Source organism: Natrix helvetica (assembly GCF_964273705.1).
Source record: "Natrix helvetica genome assembly, chromosome: 5".
In the NCBI taxonomy this organism is placed as follows: Eukaryota; Metazoa; Chordata; class Lepidosauria; order Squamata; family Natricidae; genus Natrix; species Natrix helvetica.
In genome coordinates this window covers 103,067,890-103,093,165 of record NC_138551.1, presented here as the reverse complement: position 1 = coordinate 103,093,165, position 25,276 = coordinate 103,067,890, and the positions used below count along the sequence as shown (strand labels likewise).

At 47.3% G+C, this 25,276-nt stretch overlaps 2 protein-coding genes and 1 long non-coding RNA gene across 6 annotated transcripts in view; 1 reads left to right on the top strand and 2 right to left on the bottom strand.

Moving 5' to 3' along the window:
• Positions 1-11,303, top strand: part of SHLD2 (shieldin complex subunit 2) — a 49,221-nt gene extending 37,918 nt beyond the window's left edge. For all 3 annotated transcript variants that reach the window (XM_081956512.1, XM_081956510.1, XM_081956511.1), the window contains 4 exons: positions 389-589; positions 6,988-7,222; positions 9,392-9,507; positions 10,534-11,303. In XM_081956512.1, coding sequence (XP_081812638.1) covers positions 389-589; positions 6,988-7,222; positions 9,392-9,507; positions 10,534-10,706 — 725 coding nt within the window. In that variant the 3' untranslated portion in view covers positions 10,707-11,303. The remainder of the gene's footprint in view (positions 1-388; positions 590-6,987; positions 7,223-9,391; positions 9,508-10,533) is intronic.
• Positions 11,221-15,255, bottom strand: LOC309393927. The gene is made up of 3 exons (XR_014175658.1): positions 15,095-15,255; positions 12,479-12,649; positions 11,221-11,351 (listed from the first exon to the last, which is right to left on the bottom strand). It is a non-coding gene; the product is annotated as an uncharacterized lncRNA (long non-coding RNA).
• A 1,749-nt stretch (positions 15,256-17,004) lies between these two features.
• Positions 17,005-24,742, bottom strand: NRBF2 (nuclear receptor binding factor 2). 2 transcript variants are annotated; one of them, XM_081953970.1, is made up of 4 exons: positions 24,332-24,742; positions 22,023-22,107; positions 20,945-20,985; positions 17,005-18,416 (listed from the first exon to the last, which is right to left on the bottom strand). In XM_081953970.1, exons 1-4 carry the CDS (start codon positions 24,377-24,379, stop codon positions 17,685-17,687), a joined length of 906 nt encoding a protein of 301 aa, XP_081810096.1. In that variant the 5' UTR covers positions 24,380-24,742; the 3' UTR covers positions 17,005-17,684. The 2 variants fall into 2 exon arrangements, with proteins under 2 accessions (XP_081810096.1, XP_081810097.1); XM_081953971.1 differs by lacking the exon at positions 24,332-24,742 and adding an exon at positions 23,732-24,298.
• Between the last annotated feature and the right edge of the window lie 534 nt (positions 24,743-25,276).

The following is a 25,276-nucleotide window of genomic DNA, read 5'->3' as shown; positions in this document are numbered from 1 at the left end:
TCCTGCCTTTGGCACAAAGCCACTTGGGTTCTCCTTGGGCCGGATACATTTCCTCAGCCCTAGGAAGGAGGCAATGGCAAACCACTTCTGAAAAGGAATGACAAGAATACCATAGGGGCTCGTTTAGGCAGTTTCTTGAACGGAAAGAGAGAGAAAAGGATTTTGAAGCTAGCGTCTCCTTTATTAACAGCTATTTTATCTTTGAAAGAACTGTAGGGCAGGGGTCTCCAAGCTTGGCCACTTTAAGACTTGTGGACTTCAACTCCGGCTGACGAATTCTGGGAGTTGAAGTCCACAAGTCTTAAAGTGGCCAAGCTTGGAGACCCCTGCTGTAGAGCATTTTGTCCAAAGCATCACTTTATCTGGATGCTTTTCTCCTTCTTCCTAGATCATATTTGGGAATTTAAGTATCTCTTGGTAAAACACCACCCCGTCTCTGGGGACTTGGAGCTGCACACGACCCCTTGGTCAGTCGTAGAGTGCCTTTTCGATGACGATGAAAGAGCTCTAGCCTTCAAAGAGAAGTTTGAAAGGAAGGCGTCGATGAGGATGACTACCCTGGCTTCCCATCTAGAAGAAAAAAGTTCGGGTGAGATTCCTCTTCCAGGATTAAAAGTCATGCTGTGTCTTAATATAACTCTTGAATACTTACTTTGGCTCAGCGGGGTTAGACACAGGATGAAACATGTCTCCTTTTCAATTCCAAAGAGCTTGAGGCAAAGCATGGTGTCTCAAAACCAGTGTCAGGGTTCCAAATAGCATCCAAAAGTAAATCAGAATCCAAGGCAAAGTATTGCTCAAAGTTCCAATTTATTAAGAGAGCCATGTTGGCACATCTGGGAACACCCAAATCTGAAAGCTTCCCGGTTTCCCCCACCTAGTTGAAAGTTCACGATCTTACCCCCACACCCACAAGCACATGACATCGTCCAATCTTCCACTGCCATGCCGGCAGTTCCACCCATCCAATTCCTGTCAGGTGCAGAGAAAAAGGATGACCTTGGCTTTCTAGAAAGAATTTTGTTATGGCTACATTGCATCTAACTCCATATAATCCCCCCTCCCATTTTCCCACAATAGAAAATGCATAGTAGAATAATAGAAAGTATGGCAGGCCAAAGATCCAAAAGAAAAGATGGCTGCAGGCCTGACAACCAGACTTAAAACTCTTTGAGAAAGTTTATAATGGACAGGCAGAATGGGACGTTTAAACAAGGACCCATGGATGTGCTTCTTTTGCCCCCCCCCCCCCCCAGCCACCCGCCTCAGCCCATTTACAACCAGCTTTCCTCCTCCACTGGGCCTCCCCCGGCCATTTTCCATCATGGGTTTGACTCCATCAGGATCCAATCGGACTGGATCTACAAGTTATAAAGACACGCCCACGAGGCTCCTCCTTCCCAGCTTAGACTCAGTCGATCCTTGGATTAGCTGTGTCTGTGTATTGCTAAATAATTTGATTTTAAACTAAATTTGTGCTAAAAATTTCCAAATTGCTTTTAATTGGCTCCCTTTCCAAATTTAATTCAATTGGCTGTGAAGTTTCGCTTTGGAGTCTTCGTAGCCTTTCCAGAGGCTCTTGCCTTGCTCTCTCTTGGCCCAAACCGTCGCACGGATCATTAGCTGCTAGTCTGCGAGGTTTTACTTCAGGCTCTTATCATCTAGCCGATTGCTGCAGCCGTGCTGCTAGAAGAGCCTCTGCTCGTCTCGAACACGCCGGCTGAGGAGTCTTTGAAATCACTGCAGCCGCCTAAAAGCCGCTTGAGCGCAGGGCATTTTCGCACGCCGCTGCTCTTCCTTGCTGCCTCAGGGCAGCGTTCCTCCTTTTGGCCGCCTCAGGTGCTTTCTGTTGGACGATCGTTCTCCCTGCTCAGCGGACGTCTCCTTGCACAGGGGCCATTGTCGGCCGGCAAAGTCCAACCAGCGATTAGCCGCATTGTCAGTTCGCTCCCTCAGCCTCTCCTCAGGTCTAGTCTACTCCGGTGGCCATTTTCTTTAGGTGGGAAAACTGCAGCAACCATTTTGTGTACTACCAACCGTGAGTAATGTCAACCAACGAGGTCTCAACCCCTCAGGGGGATATCCCATCTCCTCCAGCTATCGTTCCTCCTTCTCTGCCCTCTGAACCACAGAGCAAAAAGAGAACCTCTGCTTCTGAGCCACTATTAGCCAAGCTGGCTAAGGCCTCTAAGACTGTTCCATCTCAGGAGGCCGCAAACATTACTGCCCCTGATTCAGACCGGGACAAGGCCTCAGATTCTGTCCCACGAAAGGCTACCTCTAAGGCCAAGCATTGCACTGATCCTGTCTCTGCCCCAGTGGTTTCTCCTCAAGTAGTGTCAATCCTCCTGAGGATCTCTCTACTAACACTGATGGGGATATTTCCACTCCTGCTTCCCCCTTGAATCCGGAGGATGGGATTGGGTTTCAAGAGGAGTATGATTCCAAAGGGGATGGCAGCATCACCCCGGATATAGACGTGAGTTCCCCTTCCCCCAGAGCTATTACTGTCAATCCTAATGATATGGCTGACATCATAGCTATGGCTATAGAACAGGGGATTGCAGCAGGCCTTCAACACCGGGGCCCGGCTGCTACCGCCCCTCAGTGTTCCACTTCTAATAAGTTGAACAAAGGTCAAGGGGGCTACCCCTGGAAGTTCTTAGCCCTCTGGTGCAAAAACTGAGGAACAGGTAACCCATGATTCCGATCTTTCGGATGATGAGGACTTGATACCTGCCCCTTCAGCCTTAGTGGGTCTATTCAAACCTGCCTTGTTTCGCTCCCTCTTATTCAAGGCCAAAAAGGTCTCTGGCATCCTGGCCTCAAAACCATCCTCAACTGCGGAGGTTGACAAGTCTGACACCACAGATCCCCTCTTTTTGCGCCCACTTATCTAAAAGGATGTGGTTCCTTCCCCAAAGCTGTTCTTGGAAGTAATTCAAAATCAGTGGGCATCTCCTGGGGCGGGACCTCTCCCATCTACACTGACAAACAATTGTACAATGTCAGTCTAGAGCTCTCTAAGCTCTTGGAAGTCCCTTCCATCGGCCTACCTGTGGTTTCTCTTTCGTCGCCCAATGCAGCTTCCAGAGGACCCTCTTCACCCTGAGGACAAACGTTTTGAACAACCATTTGTTAAAGGCCATCAGTGATCTGCATGGGCTGTTCGGGCCGCCTCTTCTGCCTCTTTTTTTTAACAGGGTGGCTCTCCGTTGGCTGAAGCAGCTGCAGGACAGAATTCCTCCTGCTGATTCCCGTTCTCATCAGGACATCGACAAGCTCAAAGCGGCAATGGAATACGCTGCGGATGCCTCTGTGGATGCGGCTCGTTTTTCCTCCAAGTCGATGGCGTCATCAGTCACCACAAGGCGTCTTCTATGGCTGAAGCAATGGCAGGCGGAGGCCAGAGCAAAGTGACATTTGGCTTCTTCTCCTTTTTCTCCTGGTCTTCTCTTTGGTCCGCCTTTGGAACCTCTCTTAGTAGAGTCCAAGGATAAACGAAAGGTGCTTCCTTCTGCCAGCCGCAAAACAGATTCTAAACCCTCTTCTTTTTTCCGTAGGTCGTCCTTTGAAGGCACAGATGGGGGATTTGCCTACCCCCATCCTCAACACCAGGCTCCCCCAAGACAGGGCCCTTCATCTCAGGACAGAACCAACTGAAATTCCCAGTGTTTCTCCTACAGAAAGCCCTTCAAGGGCAGCTCCAACCGTTCCTTCCGAAAGCAGAAGTAATTCCATTGGAGACCTCCCAATTGGGAGCCGTCTCTCGACCTTCTCCGATCGTTGGGATGACATCACCAACGATGCCTGGATCAGATGTACCATCCAATTCGGCCTTGTCCTAGATTTTCTCTCCAGTCCCCCCACAGACTTTCGTACTATGTCCAGTTTCTAGAGACATTACGAAAAGGCATCTGGTCAAACTTGCAATTAGCCATCTCCTCCAAATTCAGGCAATTGAGAAGATGCCTTCTGACCAACGTGGGCAGGGGTTTTATTCCCGTTTCTTTATAGTGCCTAAGTCTTTGGGGAGCTGGAGAGCAATTATCGACCTCAAATTTCTAAACAAATTTATAGTTTACAGGTGGTTTAAAAAGCATTCTCTGCTATCCATCTTGGAGAGCATTCGGCCTAATGACCTCCTCTCCTCGGTGGACTTAACGGAGGCATACCTCCGTATTCCTATACTTCCAGATCACAGGAAATTTCTCGGTTTCTCCTACGCGGGGAATCATTTTCAATACCGTGCTCTTCCATTTGGCTTGTCCTCTGCCCCAATGGTCTTCACCAAAATCCTTGCTGCGCTGGCTGCCCATCTTAGAACTATGCCGGTCAGAATTCTCTGTTACCTTGATGATATTTTATTACTGTCCATGTCTCTGCACCAAGCACACAGAGATGTCCAGATCACTCTTTGGACTCTAGAAGAACACGGCTTCCTGGTCAACTTGAAAAAAAACCATCTGCAACCCATGACTCGCCTCATGCACCTAGGGGCAGTGATAGACACCTCCCTGGAGCAGGTCGTCTTGTTGCCAGAAAGGCAGGTGAGGATTCGTGATCTAGTCTCATCCATCAGAGGCCATCCAAAGATTCCTCTCATCCACCTGTCACAACCTCTGGGGAAAATGGTGTCCACCTTCAACATTGTTCCATGGGCCAGCTCCAATGGTTTCTGTTACCACACCAGAAGGCAGACTGCAGTTGCTCAATGCACAAGGTTCATCTCACCTCAGAAGTAAGCCGGTCCCTTCGCTGGTGGCTCTCCCCTGCCTTGAAACAGGACTCTCTATTTCGCGACACACACACACGCCCCCCGCATCACTCTAGCCACGGATGCAAGTCTGCAAGGCTGGGGAGCTCACATTCTGTTGCACACAGCCCAAGGCCTTTGGTCACGCTCCGGCCAGAGGAACAGTATCAACTGGTTGGAGCTAAAAGCTGTTTTTCTGGCTCTTCTTCAATTCGAACACCTCGTAACCAATGCGCAAGTGCTCGTCCTTACGGACAATACCACCGGCAAAGCGCACATAAACCAGCAAGGGGGAGGGGGTGAGATCCCGGCGTCTAATGACCTTGTCTTTCCAACTGGGGTGCTGGGCGGAGACCCACCTATTGTCTAATCAGGCCGAGCACATCTCGGGGGTCCATAACACTCAGGCGGACATCCTCAGTCAGATGCACATCGACCCGGCAGAGTGGAGCCTGCATCGGCGAATCTTTCAACAACTGATGGTTAGGTACGGCGTTCCGGTTCTTGATCTCTTTGCTTCCCAGGGCAACAATCAACTGCCAAGGTATTTTGCGCGCTATGCGACTCCGGGGGTGGAGGGCGTCGACGCTCTGAGGTGCGAGTGGCCTCCAGGCCTTCTGTATGCCTTTCCCCCGACCCATCTCATACAGCAGGTAATACGGAAAATGCTGATGGAGGAGGCTTTACAATGGCAGTTACTTCGGGTTTTCAGCAAAACTGCACCTTGTGGTTCGCCTTACGACCGCCACATGCATTTCACGACTGCCACAAAAAAAGGTTGCAAAATCAGGTTGGTCACATGGCTGTTCCATTTTACGACGTTCATGGGCAGCCTCCATTGTGGTCATAACTGAAGGACATACATGTCTTGCCTCCGTAAAAGGGATGTAATCCCTGCACTGATTCTTTGAATGACCACTGAATGAAGTGACTTTTGACCATTTTTCAGAGTTACGACTTTTGCAGCATCCCCATCGTCATAGGATCAACATTCACTGGTTCATTTTATGACCATTGCTTGCATCTCACAGTCGTGGCATCACTTTTTCCGACTTTCTGACAAGCAAAATCAACGGGGAAGCCATATTCATTTAGCAACCGGACTATTAACTTATCAACTGCAGTGATTCACTGAAAAACTGAGATAACAAAGGTCATAAAATGGGAAAAACCCATTTAATGTCTCACTTAACAACAGAAATTGTGGCCATAAGTCGAGGACTACTTGTATATATTTATTATGTTTTATCAATGGGAATAAAATACAAAGCGGCAAAATAACCCAGAGAAAAACATGCATCCAACAGTAACAACAAAAATATATACGTACATAAAGAAATGACCCAAAATCCAACATTAAACATTAATAAAACTTATTCTGCCTGGATGCTGCAAAGAAAACTAATTTAAAAAACCTTTGTCCAGGATAAGACCATCCATCCAGTCTCCCCCTCCTCCAGTAGTGATAGAGGGAGAAATACTCCAGGTTCTATAGGGGTCGTTTACAATATTTAATGCATTGGAAGGGGTACCCTTTGTCCGAAGCAACTTGGGTAAAAAGTTGGAATCTAAAAGCTGATAAGTTAGTATAACAATTCCATGATAAGCTTCCCGATAAGCCAAAGCCCCCCAACCCCCGGTGGGGGAGAGGTGGTTAGTTATGTTAACCCCCTACTTTATTCTATTTTCAGGAATTAGTTTTCTTCTGAGGAGAGACTGCCTGTCAGGCCTGCAGCAATGTTCCTTTTGGATCTTTGGCCTGCCACACTTTCTATTATTCTACTATGCCGGAATTGGGAGGGGGGATTGTAGGAGTTAGATGATATGTAGCCATAACAAAATTCTTTCTAGAAAGCCAAGGTCATCCTTTCTCTTTGCATCTCTGCACCTGACCAGAATTGGATGGGTGGAACTGCCAGCATGGCAGTGGAAGATTGGACGATGTGATGGGCTTGTGGGTGTGGGGGTAAGATCGTGAACTTTCAACTAGGTGGGGGAAACCGGGAAGCTTTCAGATTCGGGATTTCCCAGATGTGTCAACATGGCTCTCTTAATAAATTGGAACTTTGAGCAATACTTTGCCTTGGACTCTGATTTAATTTTGGATGTTATTTGGAACCCTGACAACCTGATAAATTCTCCTCCCCGTCCATAAATAGTTATACACTTTCTCATCCTTATTTAACAAGAAAAATATATAAACATATATTCCATTCTTGTGGTTTTCATAGGAATAATCCAAGTGAAGGCCTGTGTTTCCAAGCTCAGCTTTACAGATGCTTCCCTCTCTCATGGACAGCTGGTCTTTGACGCTGATACTTCCCTGGAGCACGTATTCGCTTCTCTTCCCCTGATCACCTACAAGGGGTGTGCAAAATGTGGCTGTGAACGACAGACAGATGACAACGAGATCTACAAAGCGTGCCTTCCCTGCTTACCTTTGAACCAAGTCAAAGTCTTCTACAGGTAAACAAAAAACAAGGTGGAAGATGAAAAACTAAAACCTATAAAGTTGCTGGCAGCTTCCTGCTTATAGAATAGAATAGAATAACAGAGTTTGAAGGAACCTTGGAGGTCTTCTAATCCAACCCCCTGCTTAGGCAGAAAACCCTACACCACTTCAGACAAATGGATATCCAACATCTTCTTAAAAACTTCTACTGTTGGAGCATTCACAGCTTCTGGAGGCAAGTTGTTCCACTGATTAATTGTTCTAACTGTCAGGAAATTCCTCCTCAATTCCAGGTTGCTTCTCTCCTTGATTAATTTCCACCCATTGCTTCTTGTCCTACCCTCAGGTGCTTTGGAGAATAGCTTGACCCCCTCTTCTTTGTGGTAGCCCCTCAGATATTGGAACACTTCTATGAGGTCTAGATATACCCAGTTCCTGCAACCGTTCTTCGTATGTTTTAGCCTCCAGTCCCCTAATCATCTTTGTTGCTCTTCTCTGCACACTTTCTAGAGTCTCCACATGCTTTTCTACATTGTGGCGACCAGAACTGAATGCAGTATTCCAAGTGTGGCCTTACCAAGGCATTATAAAGTGGTATTAACACTTCACGTGATCTTCATTCTATCTCTCTGTTGATGCAGCCTAGAACTGTGTTGGCTTTTTTGGCAGCTGCTGCACACGGCTGGCTCATATTTAAATGGTTGTCCACTAGGACTCCAAGTAACAGGAGCTCACTCTGTTACGTGGCGCTAGGGATTCGAACCGCCGAACTGCCAACCTTTCTGATTGACAAGCTCAGCGTCTTAGCCACTGAGCCTCCGCGTCCCTTAGAAAAATAATACCACTGCTCTTTTTAGTGCACTATAGAGAAAAAAATGCCTAGTAGGTCCTGTGACTCCATATTTGAGTCCTAGCCGTTTGCTGAAGGTGATTTTTGAGCTGAGGGTCTCTCTCTTAAAACTCCCCTGCTTTTTCAGGTTTTCCAAAGTCAGAGGGGGAAGTTGAGTACACGCAGTCCTCATCTTAACGACTGTAAATGTTTATTGCTGAGCAAAACAATTCTTTTCTTCCGCTTTACGGCCTTCCTTAAGTGAGTTAAGTGAGTCTGGCTTCGCACTGTCAGAAGGTTAAAAAAACTATGGAAATTTGGATATATAATGAATTACTTGGTATGTTAAAAAATGCACATGAAACGCTAAATGGTAAAGAAAAAGTGGAAACTCAGAGGCAAAATGTAGAACAAGATGGAGGAGAAAAGGAGATAGAAAAGAGATTAAATGAAGAACAAGTAGATATTACAGAAGAAAAAGAGATTGAGAAAAAGAAATACTCAGATGATTGTATTGGGATTTACAGTGACAAGAGGAGACAAGGGGGAAGTGGCCCCCAAAAAGGAAAAATTAAGCAGCAAAGGTGGGAACAATGGAGAAAGTCTGGGGAAAAAACTGGGGACAGTTACTAAAATGATGCAGCCAAAAGAGAGAGAAAAGAGTGGGAAGAAAAAATATAGAAACTACTAAACAAGAAAAAGAAAAAAATAGGTGAATGGGTGAAAAGAAGGGAGTAAAAGAAGTGGAGTTCCTGAGACAGTAAGAGAAAATGGTTGAAAGGAGGGAAGAAGGAAAAGGATTTTACTAGTAGAATAGAATGAAATACAGTAATATTGCCAATGGGTTAATATGTTGTGAGGGAATTGGATCAATACTATTAATTGTGGATAATTAACTAAGTGAAATGTTTACTATACAAAATTAAATTTGAGGATATATGTCATTGATAGTAAAACAGAATAATAGGTGGAAATGAAATGTTAAATTTGATTAACCTGTAGGGGCAAATAATGAGATTGTTTAGATATTAAGAAGAAACTAAAGTTAAATTGGAAAATATGGAAAGAAAATAAGATGACTGAAATTTGAAATGGAAATACGATGTAAAATGAACTATGCATAACAGATGTAAAAGGGGAAAACCGGGACAAAACCTTGTTTATAAAAGAAGTTACAATATGTAACAATTTTTTTTAAAAAAAACTTTGTTTCAGAAGGTTAGAAAAAGGGATCCGGTGACCTCACTCTGGAGTAAACAATATGTATTAGAGACAATAGCATCCTTAAGTATCTTGTAGCAGGAAACATCAAACATTACACTGAAATCCCCCCCCCCTCTCTTTCTTCATTTAGACCTGCTGTGATGACTGTTGAGGAGGGGGACTATGAGATCTCTGTTCGGGTGGGACCTGAATTGATGGAGAAGATATTCCTGAACATTCCTGCAGCATGGCTGAAGAAGGCTGTAGGTAATACTGTGGGAAACAGTGGTGTAACTCTGGAGATTTTGTTGGTCTCTAATCCCTTAATTTAGGGGTGTCAAACGCACGTCTTCACGGCAGCGTCACATGACCTATCGGGACATTCCCCCCCTTCGCTAAATAGGGCATGGGCGTGGCCAGTGCGTGACGCATCCGGCCCACAGGCCAGGAGTGTGACGGCCCTGCCTTAATTGCAAGTTCATGAAGTAATGAGTAATAATTCTATAAGCAGAGAGCAAACCTCACTTTCTTGTAGCACTGATGACGTTACCCAGTTGGGTAAGGAAACATCTGTAGGAAAATAACCAAGCTCAGAGAGCACTAAGGAGCCCACAGTAATCAATCTTCCTTGGCCTCTGTCATCAGATCACCTTCCATCTCAATTGTCTATAGAGATTCTCAGTCAACCAGGTCATGGTTGTCCCAAAGGTGGTTTTTTTCAAGAGGCAACTGGATTTTCTGGGGTTTTTTTGAAGACGTTTTGCTTCTCATCCAAGAAGCTTCTTCAGCTCTTGCTAAAGAAGCTTCTGGATGAGAAGTGAAACGTCTTCAAAGAAAAGAAAAAAAGCACCCATGGAATTCCATCTCAAAGGTCCAGATATGACTCAACATGGCCTGGTGCCCTCCCGCTGTGCCTTGCAGCTCAGGATGATGGGATCTGTCATGCCAGAGATCTCTAGGGTTCCTGCCTAGGGAAGATTTGGTTAGCTGGACTCAGTGGTGGTCTTAAGTCGAGGACCTCCCGTATAAGAAATCGCTAAGAACCCCCACAGGCATTCTCTCAGCAGAAACAAGGAATTCAGGGTTCATGGATCGGGATTACCCCCCGCGGAATGGATTTCCCATCTCAAAATGCGGATAGTGATCTGTTCACATTCCATAAATTCCCCCCACATCAGAAGAGGTTCCCCACATGTTTTGCACATACATTCCGTGGCTGAGCCAGGGAAAATATATTTTCTCTGGAGCCTCTGATGGTTGCGAAGCCCTCTTCTTCTACTTCTTCTGTTGCAGAAAGTCCCTCGGATACCACCTACGGGATGCTGGTGGCTGATCTCTGCCACTCTCTGCTCACCGACTCCAAGGCATCCTACCTTCTCACCATCAAGAGCCATTTTGTCCTGGATGAAAACAGTTTTCCTCTGGAGAAGGACTTCCAGCTGTTGGAGTTCCACCTTGATCTCTGAAGCAGCTGCTTCTGATGAGGTTCCTCATCAGGGGTAGGCTGCTGGGGGTTCGCATGGGTTTGGACGATCCTCTAGCTAGGATTCTGCCCAGTTTGGTGAACCCCCAAATGCCACCCCTTGCTGGCCACGCCCACCCTGTCCCTCCCAGGAGTCTCCATGCGGCTTATTCATACACGCGGAGGCTCGGGGAGGGTGTGGTGAAACAGGCCTACTGGAGGTTCCAGAAATCTGGAAACGGGCCTCTGGAGCCCAGAGGAAGCAGTTTTCGTCCTCCCGGAGGCTCCAGGACAAAACCTCCAGAACCTGAGGAGGGCAGAAAACACCCCCGCCACCATGATGCAGGAAGCCAACCAGGCCACGCTCACCATGCAGTGGGGCAGTAAACCCATTGCTGCAATTTTTGAAACCCACCCCTGTAAATCCTCACCCAAGTTCACAATCACATAAAAAGACATAAAATGAGGGGGACAAGTGAATGGGGTTTGTGTTTGTTTGTTTGCCTTGGAATGAATACGTTTTATTTTTATAAGTACATTTTCTACTATTTAAGAGGCATGATTTCTTCAGACAAATTATTAAAAGCTACTCAAAAGATGAGTGATGTTTCCTTTGTTGGGCTTTGGTCCCCAAGACCTCAGGAATTTCCTGAAAGAGAGTTAAAGGCGTCTGAAAACTCTCCCTGCCAACATTTTTAAATGTGTGGCCTAAAAAAATATTTTCCTTGCCGCACCCTTTTTTGCCAGCCCCCATTTTCGCCTTCCTGCCATTGCGACAGCTTATCTCTTAGAAGTTCCATTTTTCAAAGTAAATATTACAATAGCAGAAAGAAGCTTTTCTCTTTACAAACGGTGGCTTTAGCTACGCTATCAAACCGCTGCAGGAATGTCTATATTCACACCAAAAAAAAAAAACCCTTTACTTTCTGGAGGAGATGTGCCAAGTACAGTCAGCCCGCAAAGCAAATAAATGCTTCAAAGAGGGAAAAAAATAAAGTTTAAATTATGCACCTGATTAAAAGATACCGGGGGAGGGGGGGCACCTATTTCTCAGTCTCTTCCTCTGGAATACAGGTGGATTCAAAGTGCAGCTTTAAGGGAATTAAATGAACACTTTCCTCTTTTGGTATAATTTATGGATTATAGCTTGGTGGAGCCCAGCTGAGCTTTGATTTCTGGTGGGAAGCCTAGAATCCTAAATGTTTGCTCTTGTACTGGGCGCAGACCTCACTCCCTTCTGGCACTGATGATGTTACCTAGTTGGGTAATGAAACATCTGCAAGGAAACCACCAAGCTCAGAGAGCACCAAGCACCTCACATCTGTCTGTCTGTCCATAAACCACTGCCTAATCGAGGAACCACCAAGAACACTTCCATCAACATCAACAGGGTAAGCCACTTGTATATAAATAGAGAGGAAAACCCACTCCCTTCTAGCACTGATCACATTACCTCGTTGGGTAATGAAATGTCTGCAAGGAAACCACCAAACTCTGTATCCCAGGGGGGTCAAACTCAAGGCCCATGGGCTGGATGGTACTTATACCTGGCCCGTGGGGGCCAGCCTGGAAATATCAAAGGATCGGCCCATGTTGCCTCCGCCAGCCAAAACAGGCCAAATTCCATGGCCCATTTTCGGCCTCCTGCAGCACTCTACCGGCCAAAAACGGGCCACACAGAGTCCTCTCCACGCGGCCCATTTTGGCTGGCAGAGGCACTGCGGGCCAGTCCTTCCACATGGGGCGATGGCTAAGACCACACAAATGAGCAAAAACCTTGGATCGGGAACATCTTTCCCTGGACAATGTCCTGCTCTCAGCTCCCGGCAGCCATAGAGAGGGAGAAAGCTCGATTTCAGAGACACCACCCTTCCGACTGGCTGGTTCCTGTTCAGGACCGACCCAAGGCCAATGAAGAGTACTTTGGTCAGCTGGGATCAGACCTGCCTGTAAAATAAAAGGGATGCTTGGTCAACTTCTTACTGGGGCTTAGATCCCACTTTGTGAGCCTAAAGAACAGACACCAGCTTCTTATAATACAATAATTAAAATTAAATTACCATGCAATAAAATGACAAATGTACAATAACCAAGGTCATCCAGAAAATCATTCCCCAAATACAGTCCAAGGTGACTTGACCCACTGCCTGAGTTTTCTTTAAAAGCCATGTTTTACCAGTTCTCCTGTAAGATGACAATCTTCTCATTTAACAGAGAAACGGATATTTCAGGATTGGCCCATACATTGTATTAAGGTAAAGTTCCCCTCGCACATCTCTGCTAGTTGTTACTGACTCTAGGGGATGGTGCTCATCTCTGTTTCAAAGCCGAAGAGCCAGCGCTGTCTGAAGACGTGTCCGTGGTCATGTGACTGGCATGATTAAACGCCAAAGGCACATGGAATGCTGTTCCCTTCCCACCAAAGGTGGTCCCTCTTTTTCTACTTGAATGTTTACATGATTTCAAACTGTTAGGTTGGCAGAAGCTGGGACAAGTAATGGGAGCTCACTCAGTTACGTGGAACTAGGGATTCGAACCACCTAACTGCCAACCTTTCTGATTGGCAAGCTCAGCGTCTTAGCTACTGAGCCACGAACTAGAGTCCTGTAACCTTGTGTTACAATTGCACAATCTGTAACTGCCACTCCTGAACCATTAACACTTTTCAGGAAAATCATGAAAACGGCAGCCACTGGATGTAATTTCTCCCATAGGCGAGCTTTCAAATGAAAATATAAAAGCAGGATATTCAATACTCCATTAATATTTAATGTATGTCAAATCATTAAAGAAACAGCAGTTCATTTCAAATCAAAATATTGTTAAATAAAAACATTTTGGCCTCAACAGGTTTCGGACAGGGCCTGAGAACTATCTTTGAACAAAACCTCCTTAAGCTCTAACAGAAATAGTAGCGCAATAGGAACACCATCAGAATCAGAGTACAACTGGAAGAGACGTTGGAGGTCTTCTAGTCCAGCCCCCTGCTTAAGCAGAGAACCTATACCTGTGATGGCGAACCTATGGCACGCGTGCCACAGGTGGCACGCGGAGCCATTTGTCAGGGCATGTGAGGCGCTGCCCTGTCAGATGGCCAGCCCGGATGCGTGCGCTGGCCAGCTGAGTTCAGCCTTTTTTAAAGCCATTTTTCGCCCTCCCTAGGCTCCAGGGGCTTTATAGGAGCCTGGGGAGGGCAAAAAGAGCCTCCCCCGCCTGTCCCCCCCCCCCCCGAGTCCCTCTGGAGGCTTCATGAGCTTCCGTGAAGCCTCCGGAGCGTAAAAAACTGGCCCTATGGGCAAACCGGAAGTTCGGGAACGGACTTCCGGTTTGCTCGAAATGTCGTTTTGAGCGCTCCGAAGGCTTCAGGGAAGTCACTTCCGATTTGCTTGGAGGGTCGTTTTGAGCACTCTGAAGGCTTCAGGGAAGCCTCCTGAAAATTCCTGAAGCTTCTGGAGGGCGTCCGGGGGGGGGGGGGAACGCTTTTTGCCCTATAAAGCCTCTGGAGCCTGGGGAGGGCAAAAAAAAGCATGTAAAAATGGGGGGAGCACCTGTAGTCCGTGTATGCACACTGGGGGGGTCGCGCATTGCATTATGGGTGCGGTACGCCCACACACAACCCCTCTGCGCTCCCCCCACTTATGGGGCGTGAGCCAAAAAAGGTTCGCCATCGCTGGCCTATACCATTTCAGACACATGGCTGTCCAGTCTCTGGTGGCAAGTTGTTCCAATGGTTAATTGTTCTCTTTTTAATAAGTTTCTCCTTAATTCTAGGTTGCTTCTCTGTAGTTCGTTTCCACCTTGTTTCTTGCCCTGCCTTTCAATGCTTTGGAAAATAAGTTGACAGCCCCTCAAATACTGTAATACTGCTATCATGCCACCCTAATTCTATTCTTTAGACTAGCCAAACCTAAATCCTGCAGCCCTTCTTCATATGTTTTTGTCTCCAGGCCTTTGATCATCTTAGTTGCTCTTCTTTGCACTTTTTCCAAAGTCCCAACATCCTTTTTGTAATGTGGTGACCCAAACTGGATGCAGTATTGCAGGTATGGTCTTACCAAGGTTTTATAAAGGGGGGGGGGGGGCTGGGGAAACAACAGCTGCGTTGCTTAGTAGCCCACCAGAAGCGCACACACACACACACCAGACAGCAGGAATCTCCTTCCCGACCCGGACGCGAAAGCCCTGCACGTGCTCTGCCCGCCACGGCTTTAAAAAGGACCCCGAGCGGCGTTGTAGTACCGCAGAAGGCTGAGCCCGCCCCGCAGAAAGAACCCTGAAGTGTAGATTGAAATAAACGAACTCTTATCTCTAAGTTTTCCATTTGGCCCGTCGTTTTTCTTGAAGCTGAAGCGGGGGGGGGGGGGGTAGTGCAAAGAAACCCGGCTTACCAACCTTCTGGGGGCGGCATCATCATCACCGGTTCACAGCCGCTTCCTTGCAGATGCACCGAAAGGCCATGGAAAAAGCGGGCAGTCAAAGTTATGGGCGGTAAGCAAATGAGTGGTCAGGGGGGCGGGGCGGGATAACTAGGTAATGAAAATAAAACCTCTATCTTTGTTTCTACCACACACTTCAGGGACTATTTCGACCACGACTGCTCAGTCAGGAAATGCGGGGCTGATCGGGCTCACTTGCGGCACCGCCAGGCTTGTTGCTAGACCTGCACTCTGGCAATGTAGCGCAGAAAAGGAGGGGGGAGCAGGGAACCATGCTGCAAGTAGTCCGGAAGCGAAGGACAAGGATAAGACGGACTGACAGGAAGTCGGCCATGCTGGAAAGGTCGTTTTCTAAAGGCCTTAGGGGACCGCCGCGGAGGTCTGACAGGAAATCCGCCATGCCTAGAAGGTCGCTGTGAAAGGACGTTGGAGGAACGACAGCGATGGACGGACAGGAAGTCGGCCATGACTAGAAGGACGTTTTCAATGGCATGGGGGACGGACTCGGAGATCGGACAGGAAGTCGGCGATGCCTAGAAGGTTTCTGCGAAAGAAAGTTGGGGTTACGGTTAAGGAGAACGGACAGGAAGTCGGCCATGACGAGGTCTCCCTCCCCCCCCACCAGGCACTAGAGGAGCGACAGCGGAAGTCCACCATGATGGGATGGTCGCTGTGAAAGGAAGTGAAGAGAGCGTGGGAGAGAAGACAGGAAGTCGGCCATGTTGGGAAGGTCGATCGGAGAGGCAGAAGCCGGCAGCCATGCAGAGAAGGTGGCACAATTATTAGGCAAGTGAATATTTTGACCGCATCATCACCCAGAGACATACAGCTATAACGGCCTGGCTGGGGAATTATGGGAGTTGAAATCCACAAGTCTTAAAGTTCCCAAGTTTGGACACCTCTGGTTTTGAGCATCTGGAACAGGATCTTGTGCTTTGGTGATAAGCTTCCCGAATGCTCAAAATGGTTCAAAATGAAACTTTTCTTACAGACCCAAAGCTTTTTGTTGTCCCACTGCATTTAAAACATTTCTTTTAAAAGTACACTTTCTCTGCACGTTTTTTACCCAGAAAATAATTTGGTGTTGAACTAGAACAGGGAGATGGTTAACTGGATGATTTGGGTGCAATCGTTTCTCTCTACTTGCTGGATGTATCAGTGCTGACGCTGTGGGGAAAAACTGAAGGACAAAACGTAGATCAATTGACAAATACCGAAAAAGAGAAAGGAGACTTCAATGACCTGATATTTTCTTATTTTTCTTTCTATCTTTTTCTTTCTTTCTTTTTTTCTAATCTATCAATCTGGTATCTATCTATCATCTATCTATATCTATCTATCATCTATAAAAAATGGCTGTGTGTGTGTGTGTGTGTGTGTTCCAGCTGACTTACTCTATGAAAACAAATACTGGGGAGGGGGACACTCCTAACACCTCTCAGGGTGTTTGTTCTGTTAAGATACAGCCTGTTGTGTCTTAAAATGGCTTCTCCTGTACAGCCCAGTGGAATTGCCACGGTAACAGCTTCACAGTCCTCCACAAGGGGGCTCCCTCTGGTAAGGGGAAAAATCCAACATTAAAAATTAATTTGGTCTGGACATTTCCCCCTATAAATAAATACCCAGACAACACTGGGTTATCAGCTAGTTCAGAATAAAATCCTGGTATGGAGAACTTTAATGGGTGCCTGATTCAATCTTTGTCATCTTGGAATAATAGATCTCAAACAAGATTTTGATCAAAATGATGTCTGCTAAAACCTTCAAACATCCTACTGCATAAAGGCAGGCTACTGTTGCATTCAGTATTGGAATTCCGAAACACAATACTTGTATGTTAAGAAGAAAACAAATACATGATTCAAGTTGGACCTGGAACATTTTATTCTTTGTCAGCTATGCCTTCCTATCATGCACCAACAAGTATTCTTATCTAATTGTTTAGAGCAATGTTTGTTCCATATGCAGAAAACACATTATGAAGCACCCTGATTATGTAAACAAATCAAAATATTTCAGAAGAATTAAATTTGGGTCCTTAAAAAATATCTGGAAATTTAGCTTTACTCCTGATTGGCCGATGTTACGCATTAAACTAGGGGCGCAAAGTGTGGCACACAGATCCGTCCTACGAAGGGAGGGAAACAAGAATCGCTTACTACTGTCTGTGCATGATTAAAAGAAAACGGCAATCCAATGCATGATAGAAAGTGTCTTGCATTACCAAAATTGTTACCGTGTGCCACACAGGATTCAGCTTATTTTATGGCATAAGAGATCCGTTTTCACCCAAAGAATACTCGAGGGAGCCCTGCAAGAGGGAGGGTCAAGACTCCCTCCTTCTGGCATTTGGCTTGAAGAAAGTACAAGGAGAGCTTAGCTTTTACCAACGATGGTAAATGCCTTTGCTTCACCAATTCATAACACCAAGCATTTTTTTTTCAGTGACCAAGTCACAAGGATTTCTCCCCTTCAGTTACAGATGTCCCAGCAGCATCCACACCCCAAAGTCCAGGGGAAATCCACCCCCCAGTGGTGGTCGTCCCTTAGTTGTTCATGAGCCCCTTCAAGAGATCTTCAGAGAGCTCCACCAGTGGGAACTCCGGGGAGGGAATGTCCAAGGGGGGAAGGCTGGGGATGGGAATGTCCTTGCCCTTCCCGGCACTGACAGCCAATTTCTGCCAAGGGGTGGTGGTGGTGGTGGTGGTGGCAGTGGCAGATTCCGGAAGCTGCTGGAGGCCCCACAGCTCCGACTTCTCCACAAAGTCAGCATCTGCATCCAGCTCCTTTTCCAGGGGGGACTTCAGCAGCCTGGCTCGCTCCGCTTTTAGCTGCCGGTTCTCCCGCCTCAGTCTCTCATTGTCGGCAAACAGCATCTCCACGTGCTGCTCCAGGACTGCGATTTTGGTGGCCTGCTCCTCCATTTTCATCTTGTCATCCTTTGGAGGCCTGCTCTTCACACAGGCGTCAGGGGAAGGCTCCTTCCTCTTCTGAAGCAGAAAGAGCAGAGTGTCCGGATCCCTGTCCAAGACCCCCTGGAAGCCCTTCATTTCCTTCTCCAAGGGGGCCCTATACTTGAGGCTGGCCGGCGTTCCATGCTGGTCCTCAGGGTCCTCCGCTGAGGGCTTAGAAGAGCTCTGCAGGTGGGCCACACTCTCTTTGTCCACAAGAGGGCGCACTTTCAACCTTTCGTCCCTTTTTGTCCTTTTCCATCGCTCTTGGATAAGGGGGATCTGTTTCAGGTGGCTCTCCCTTTGCAACTCCAGGGATAACTGGGCCTGCCAAGAAACAAAAAGGATAAGTCTCCTTGATCAGCCTCTCAGGGAATAAAATGAGTCTTGTCATCCAAAGAACCACAAGTCCTAGAGCTCCCACCAGTGAGGCCAGTTTTAGAAGCCAGTTGGGCATAAAACATCAATACATCTGCTCTGTTGTCTGAATTGTTAAGAGGAAAACCATTACTTTTAATCAGAAAAACAAACTTTTTTTCCCCACAATGCCAAGCTAAGTTAGACCCTGAGTTAGACCTTCCTTCCATTGAGGACTTGTACACTGCACAAGTCAAAAAGGGGGCTGTGAAAATATCTGCAGACTCCTTACATCCTGGACATAACTTGTTTAAACTTCTCTCCTCAAAACGACGCTATAGGGCACTGCACACCAGAATAACTAGATACAAGGAGAGTTTTCCCCAAACGCCATCACTCTGCTAAACAAATAATTCCCTCAACACTATTAAACCATTCACCAAGGCTGCCTTACTATTACTATTAATCTTCTCATCATTCCTATTACCTATCTCCTCCCACTTATGACTGCAGGACTGTAACTTTGTTGCTTGTATCCTTACATTTTAAATTGATATTGTTTCCCGATTGTTTATTTGTACCCTACGACTATCATTAAGTGTTGCATCTTATGATTCTTGACTAATGTTTCTTGTCTTATGCACCAAAGGCAAATTCCTTATGTGTCCAATCACACTTGGCCAATAAAGAATTCTACCCTATCCTATCCTACTCTATTCTATTCTGAGTTAGACCCAAACTTTTTCTATACATGAAGAATTTGCTAAATCATAAATCTGGCGTCTGTCCCCTTTTTTCTTTTATTTAAAGTTCATCTTTATGCTGAGCAAGCAATGACAAGGCATCAGGTCGGCCTCCCCACCCCAGACTTTCCCTCCAGACTGCAAGTTCCATAGGAATGAAGAGCCCCACTGCCTGATGTGGCTGAGCAGTGGTTTCACCTTCTTTCCCCCTGATGGCTGCCCAGTTCCTGCACAAGACTGCAGATGGTGTGGAATATTTTGTGCTTGGGTAGAAAACCAACTGACCCAGCTCAGCAGTGTACCAATTGTTACCGTGCTTCTCCCAAAATAAGACAGGGTCTTATTTTCTTTTGAACCCCGAAATAAGCACTTGGCCTTATTTTCGGGGAGGGCTTATTATTTTTGAGGTGCAGGAGGCGGCAAGCGTGGTCACCTCATGGCTGCTGCTGTGTTGCACGTCGCTGAACCTGCCACTCTTTTTGCGGCGGCCGTTAGCGTGAGAGAAAGGGCGTGGTGGCTAGGGCTGTGGGAGCGGCCGTTAGGTAAGGGCATGTGGGGTGCATGGGACATGTTCCCCCCCTCCCTTCCACCCCCCTCCGGCCTCACCTAACCTCATGTTGTTTGTGCTGCAAGCCACCAAAGAAAATGGATGCATGCGGTTAAATATTTTCAGGGAGGGCTTATTTTCAGGGAAACAGGGTAGTAACTGACTTGTGAAGCCATACTCCCAGGTGCAGCCGTTCTTCCTTCCTTCCCAGATAGTCACATTTTGTGCAAAGAAACCAAGGCAGGACAAGTCATCGTACATTGATGCATTGCAGCTTCTGTTTGGTACTTTTCTACTGAATATAGTTATTTCTTCCTTTGTATGCTACCTTTATTATTTTTTACACGCAACTGAAGGTGCCGAACAGCCCCAACACACCTTCCTGCTTCAATTTTCCCCACAACAATCACCACAGACCTGTGAGTTGGAGCTGAGAGGGAGTGACTGGCCCTAGGTCCCCCAGCTTTCATAGCTAAGGCAGGACTCGAACTCATGATCTTTGGTTTTCTAGCCTGGTGCCTTACCCATTAGATCAAACTAGCTATTGATATAGCAATGAATATGCAAGGCATACAAGCCATAACCCCCCCTCCCAATATCTGTCCTTTTCTAAGTGCTAAGCACACCCAAATTAGTCCTTGACTTTCAACCATCCATTTAGCAATTATTCAAGGTTACAGCAATGCTGAAAATGTGACTTATGACCAGTCCTCACAGTTACGACCACTGTGGTCATGATCAACCCTCAGACACTTGCCAAGCAGTGTGTTTTTAAAATGGTTACAGGGTCCTGAAGTCACATGATCACCACAGGTGACCTTCCCAGCTGAATTCCAACAAGCAAAGTCAATGGAGAAAGCCAAGATTCGCTCAACAAGCATGGTGATTCGTTTAACAACTTCAGAGGGGGGGGAGGGGCTGTAAAATTGGCACAACTTGCATAATGGCTACATCGTTTAGCATTGGAGGTTCTGGTCCTAAATGACGTCAAAAGTCGAGGACTAATCTGGTTTTTCGCTGGCCAGATTGGATAAGACTTCCTTTCAGGTTGTGCCGTTTCTCTCTCATTTCCCTCTTATTATGTCCTGTTCCCCCCCCCCCCCCCACACACACACAAGGGTCAGCTGCAGCCCAGGTTCCGGGTTGGGATCACAGTCACCCCTAGGACGGTTCACTGCTAGAGCGGCCATCGTGGAGGGAAACCTCACCTGATCTGATTGAGTCAACTTCATAGCTTCCAGGAGATACGCTGCAAAAGACACAAAATAGTGACAGAGTTTAGAGGCCGCTTTGCGCAGCTGCACTGGGTGATCTCAGTCGGGCAGGGCTTCTGCAGCCCCTTGGCACAGACAGAATGCACAAGGGAGGACAGGAGGTGCCTTCTTCTTTTAAAAGGAGCCCCCCCCCCCCCCCCATGGCAACTTTTGACAAGTGAATGGAAAATCACTTTTATTTTCAAACGTGAATCTTCAAGCTGTACGTGAAGTACAACTTGGCAGCCAAACTGCTTTCTGTCACCCCTTTACAAGCAGCATTGAGAGGAGAACTTCACGCTCTGAACTGGGAGTGTTAGGACAATGGACTTAACTGTTGACTCCCTGTAAGAACTGTGATTCCGGTTCCGATGACACACTTATTTTTTCATAAAAGGTAAAGGTAAAGGTTCCCCTTTCCGACACTAGGGGGCAGTGTTCATCTCCGTTTCAAAGCCAAAGAGCCAGCGCTGTCCAAAGCTGTCTCCATGGTTATGTGACTAGCAAGACCATACACCAAAGGCGCATGAACGCTGCGTTCCTATTTTCTATAGGAAAGGTGGTTTCTACTTTTCTACTTGCATTTTTACGTGCTTTCAAACTGCTAGGTTGACAGAAGCTGGGACAAGTAATGGGGGCTCACTTTTTCGTGCTCCTTTTTCATTTATATCATTTATATCCCACCTTTATTATTTTGATAAATAACCCTAACCGGAAAACACAGCTAATACTCCTTCCTCCTCTTATTTTCCCCAAAACAACCAACCCATGAGGTCAGTTGAGCTGAGAGAGGGAGCAACTGGCCAGTCACCCAGCCACCATGCAACTCAAAGGCGGGACTAGAAGTCCCAGTCTCCTGGTTTCTAGTCTGATGCCTTCACCACCACCACCCAACCTTCCACTGTGATCCTTATCCCTGACCCAGCAAGGATCTCGCCTACTTACTCACCTTTTGCACTGACTTAGCTTCCGTCCTAATAGGGATGCCTGGGGGTGGGGGTGGGGATTCAAGCAAACACCCACCATGACTCACCTGCTGCCTTTCGGTGACATGAAACGGCTTCTTCGTACTTCCCCGCAGCCAGCAAATGGTCAGCTTTTCTGCTCTGCTGATGAGCCTAGAAAAAGCCAAACCTTTAAAACACCTGGAGGGGCTGCTGCTGCTTGAATGCCTCTAACAAAAGAGATTTGCAGATTAACTGACCCCGTGGGGTGGGATGGCATGTACATGAATTGCTTTCTCTGTTCCTTCCGCACGAAACTCAAGACCCACCTGTTCCAACTAGCCAGCCTGGCTTAACTAGAACTTTCTAACCTCCCTGGCAATTTTAATATTTTAATATTTTATACGTAAATTTTGGGGTTTTTAACTGTTTTAATTGTTTTAATTTATTGTTATTTATTTGAACCTAGTGGCTTCCATTTGTATTTGAAATCTGTTAAATATTGGTGTTACCTCCTCCATGCCACATTTGTATTTTGATTTAATTGTACGTCGCCCAGAGTCCCTTTGCGGAGAGGGGGCGACTGATAAATCGAAATAAATAAATAAATAAATAAATAAATAAATAAATAATAAATAAATAAATAAATAAATAAATAAATAAATAAATAAATTCTACCAAAGAAAGTAAAACGTTTACCTGCCCAGATGTCCACTGTCTGGGCACAAAGCTAAGAGAACTTGCAAAGTTGCTCACAAGGCAGGAGAGGCAGAGTAAAACAAGAAAAGCAAAAGGAGACAGAGAGAGAGAGAGAGAGAGAGAGAGAGAGAGAGAGAGGGAGAGAGATCCCCCATAGCTTTAACCTTAAGACTGTCTACTGTTGACCTCACCCCATTCCTGAAAGGTCTGTAAGGGGGTGTACATAAGCACACCAGCATGCCTACTGTCCCTGTCCTAATGTCCCCATTTATTCGTACCCATTGACTGTGTTCATATTTATGTTCATACTTATACCTGTTACTTTTTTTCATATTTGACAAACTAAATAAATAAATAATCTGGGCTGGGCCTCTAAACTGACATCATTCACACCCCATGTTCTCTATTCATGCAAGATTATTGCTCCAAAATATTTTAATTTGTTAACTTAAAACATAATTTAAGTGTTTGCTTATAAACAAGCAGTTCTCTGGGTTCCTAAAGCACAATAACCCCCCCTTCCCTTCAACACCTAAAATTTATCCCCAAAATAGGTTAAGACAGATCTTACAGATGGTCCCAAACTTACAACTGAACTTCCATTGTAGATTATGATGGCTGTTGAGGCCCCATGACCAAACTGATTTTACAATCTTTGCTGTAGCGCTCATTAAGCAAACACCCTGGTTGTTAAGCAAGTCAATGCATTCCTATGGGCACCAATTTTATTACTTAGCTGCTTATCATGTGACTGATAAAGGCAAGTTGGGTTGCCAGGGGCCTGAAATGGCAGCCATGCGATCACAAGTGTTGTGTATGAGCTCCAGAATCGGATGGTAAGAACCTTTTGAGGTCCATTGTAGCATCAAAACGGTAACTAAGTGAGAACCACCAGCACTGTGACCCCAATGGGCATCTGACCACTGCATTTCTGCCTCAAGATGTGGCTTTTCGGTGTCATCTTCAAAGGTCCTCCCAGAGACCGAGCCAGCACTGTCCGAAATCTCTCCGTGGTCATCTGGCCAGCAAGACTAAACGCCAAAGGCGCACGGAACACTGTTACCTTCCCACCAAAGGTGATTCCTATTTTTCTACTCACATTTTTACATGCTTTGGAACTGCTAGGGTGGCAGAAGCTGGGACAAATAACGGGAGCTCACTCAGTTATGCAGCACCAGGGCTTCGAACTGCCAACTTTTCTGATCGACAAGCTCAGCGTCCCTGGCAAGGCTAGTAGACCCCAAAAAGGGGCCAGGATTCTTCCCAGGAGGTTGCCGGATAGGAGCCTCTCCCAGCGGCACCATCGGCCCAGCAGCATCCTGTGGGCACCGAGTCAGGCGGCCTCCCCTCAGAGGCACTGGGACCCCCCGGGGGTGGGGAGAGCCACCAAGAGAGCCGCCTGACTGCCCAGCGTCTCGACGGCCGCCTAAGCGGGACCCTCTTCTGACCGGCAGCCCCGACGTCAAGGCCGGCCAGACTCCGTGCCCACCAGCCCGCGACCTCCCCGCCTGCCCCGGAACCCCGTTTCCCAGGAGGGAGGCACCTTAAATCCCCGCCTCTCCGCCCCTCGGGAGCTCTGGCCGCCCCTCCCTCCGTGCTTGGTTGCTTCTGGTCCGGGCCGGGTTTACAGCCCTGGGCCGGCCACGGAGCCGTCGGGGAAGCCCCGGGCCGGCTGGATCTCTCTCCTGGCGGCCCTCACCAGGTTGAGCGGCGCCTCCATCGCCTCCATGGGCGGCTGCGGCGACATCGGCGGCGCCAGGCGGACCTCCACGCCGCCCCGCGGGGTCTCTCGCTGTTTCTCTCTCTCAGCCGCGCTTCCGCCTGCCACGACGTCACTGCGCGCACCGCCCGCCGCCGCCAATTGCCAAGAAGTCACGTCGTCACTGCGCGCGCCGCCAATCGCCAAACAGCTACGACGTCACCGCGCTCCTGTGATTGGCAGATCCCTCTCCGATTGGCCCAGCTCCCGCTGACGTCATTCCGATGGAGCCTCAGCAGGCGGCCTCGGAGGCCTCCAGCTCTTTCGCCTCGAGGTCTGCTCGGGGAAATGTCCCGGAGGAAGGCGGGCTCCGTACTGGCTTTGTCCGGCTATTTCAGCGTCCTTCCAGTCAGGCTTCCAAAACCCGAGCGCTCCCCAGCTGCCAGGAACATCGGGCCCCACGGGGGCCGCTGGGAGTTGTAGTTCCGCCCGGGGCCGCTGGGAGTCGCCCTTTTGCCTCATCCGGAGGCTGCAGGAGAGCGGAGGCAGCGAAAGGGCGCCGGAATGAGCGGCCGTGCTGTGGCGGTTGGGAATGGGGTACATCCGCCCCACGAGCATGAGAAGGGAGGGGTTTCCCCCGGGGCCGCCGCCTCCTCGGTGGGAGAGGGGCGGTTGGGATCCCTGCGTTCCAGAGGAACGTTTGAATGGAAAATCTGACCTGCGCTCCTGAACGGGTGTCCTATTTTGGGAAAAAGCTTTCCATGTCTTGGCTGCCTTTGAATTTAGCCTATAAATTGAATTGAATGAAGTCCATATATTCTAAATAATTTTAGAATTTATTCATTTAATTGATGAATAATAAAAAATAAATTAAAAAGCTAGAACAAAGAAACACGTTGAGGTGGCTTCGTCTATTTGCAAGGGTGTCTAAACTTGGGAACTTTA

Bases quoted from the DNA above. Each gene is read 5' to 3' on its own strand.
- NRBF2 (XM_081953970.1), bottom strand. From the start codon at position 24,379: ATGTCGCCGCAGCCGCCCATGGAGGCGATGGAGGCGCCGCTCAACCTG. The intron at 20,986-22,022 runs GTGAGTCATGGT...TGTCTTTTGCAG, and splicing joins ATGTCACCGAAAGGCAGCAG to CGTATCTCCTGGAAGCTATG. The intron at 18,417-20,944 runs GTGAGGTTTCCC...GTTTCTTGGCAG, and splicing joins AGTTGACTCAATCAGATCAG to GCCCAGTTATCCCTGGAGTT.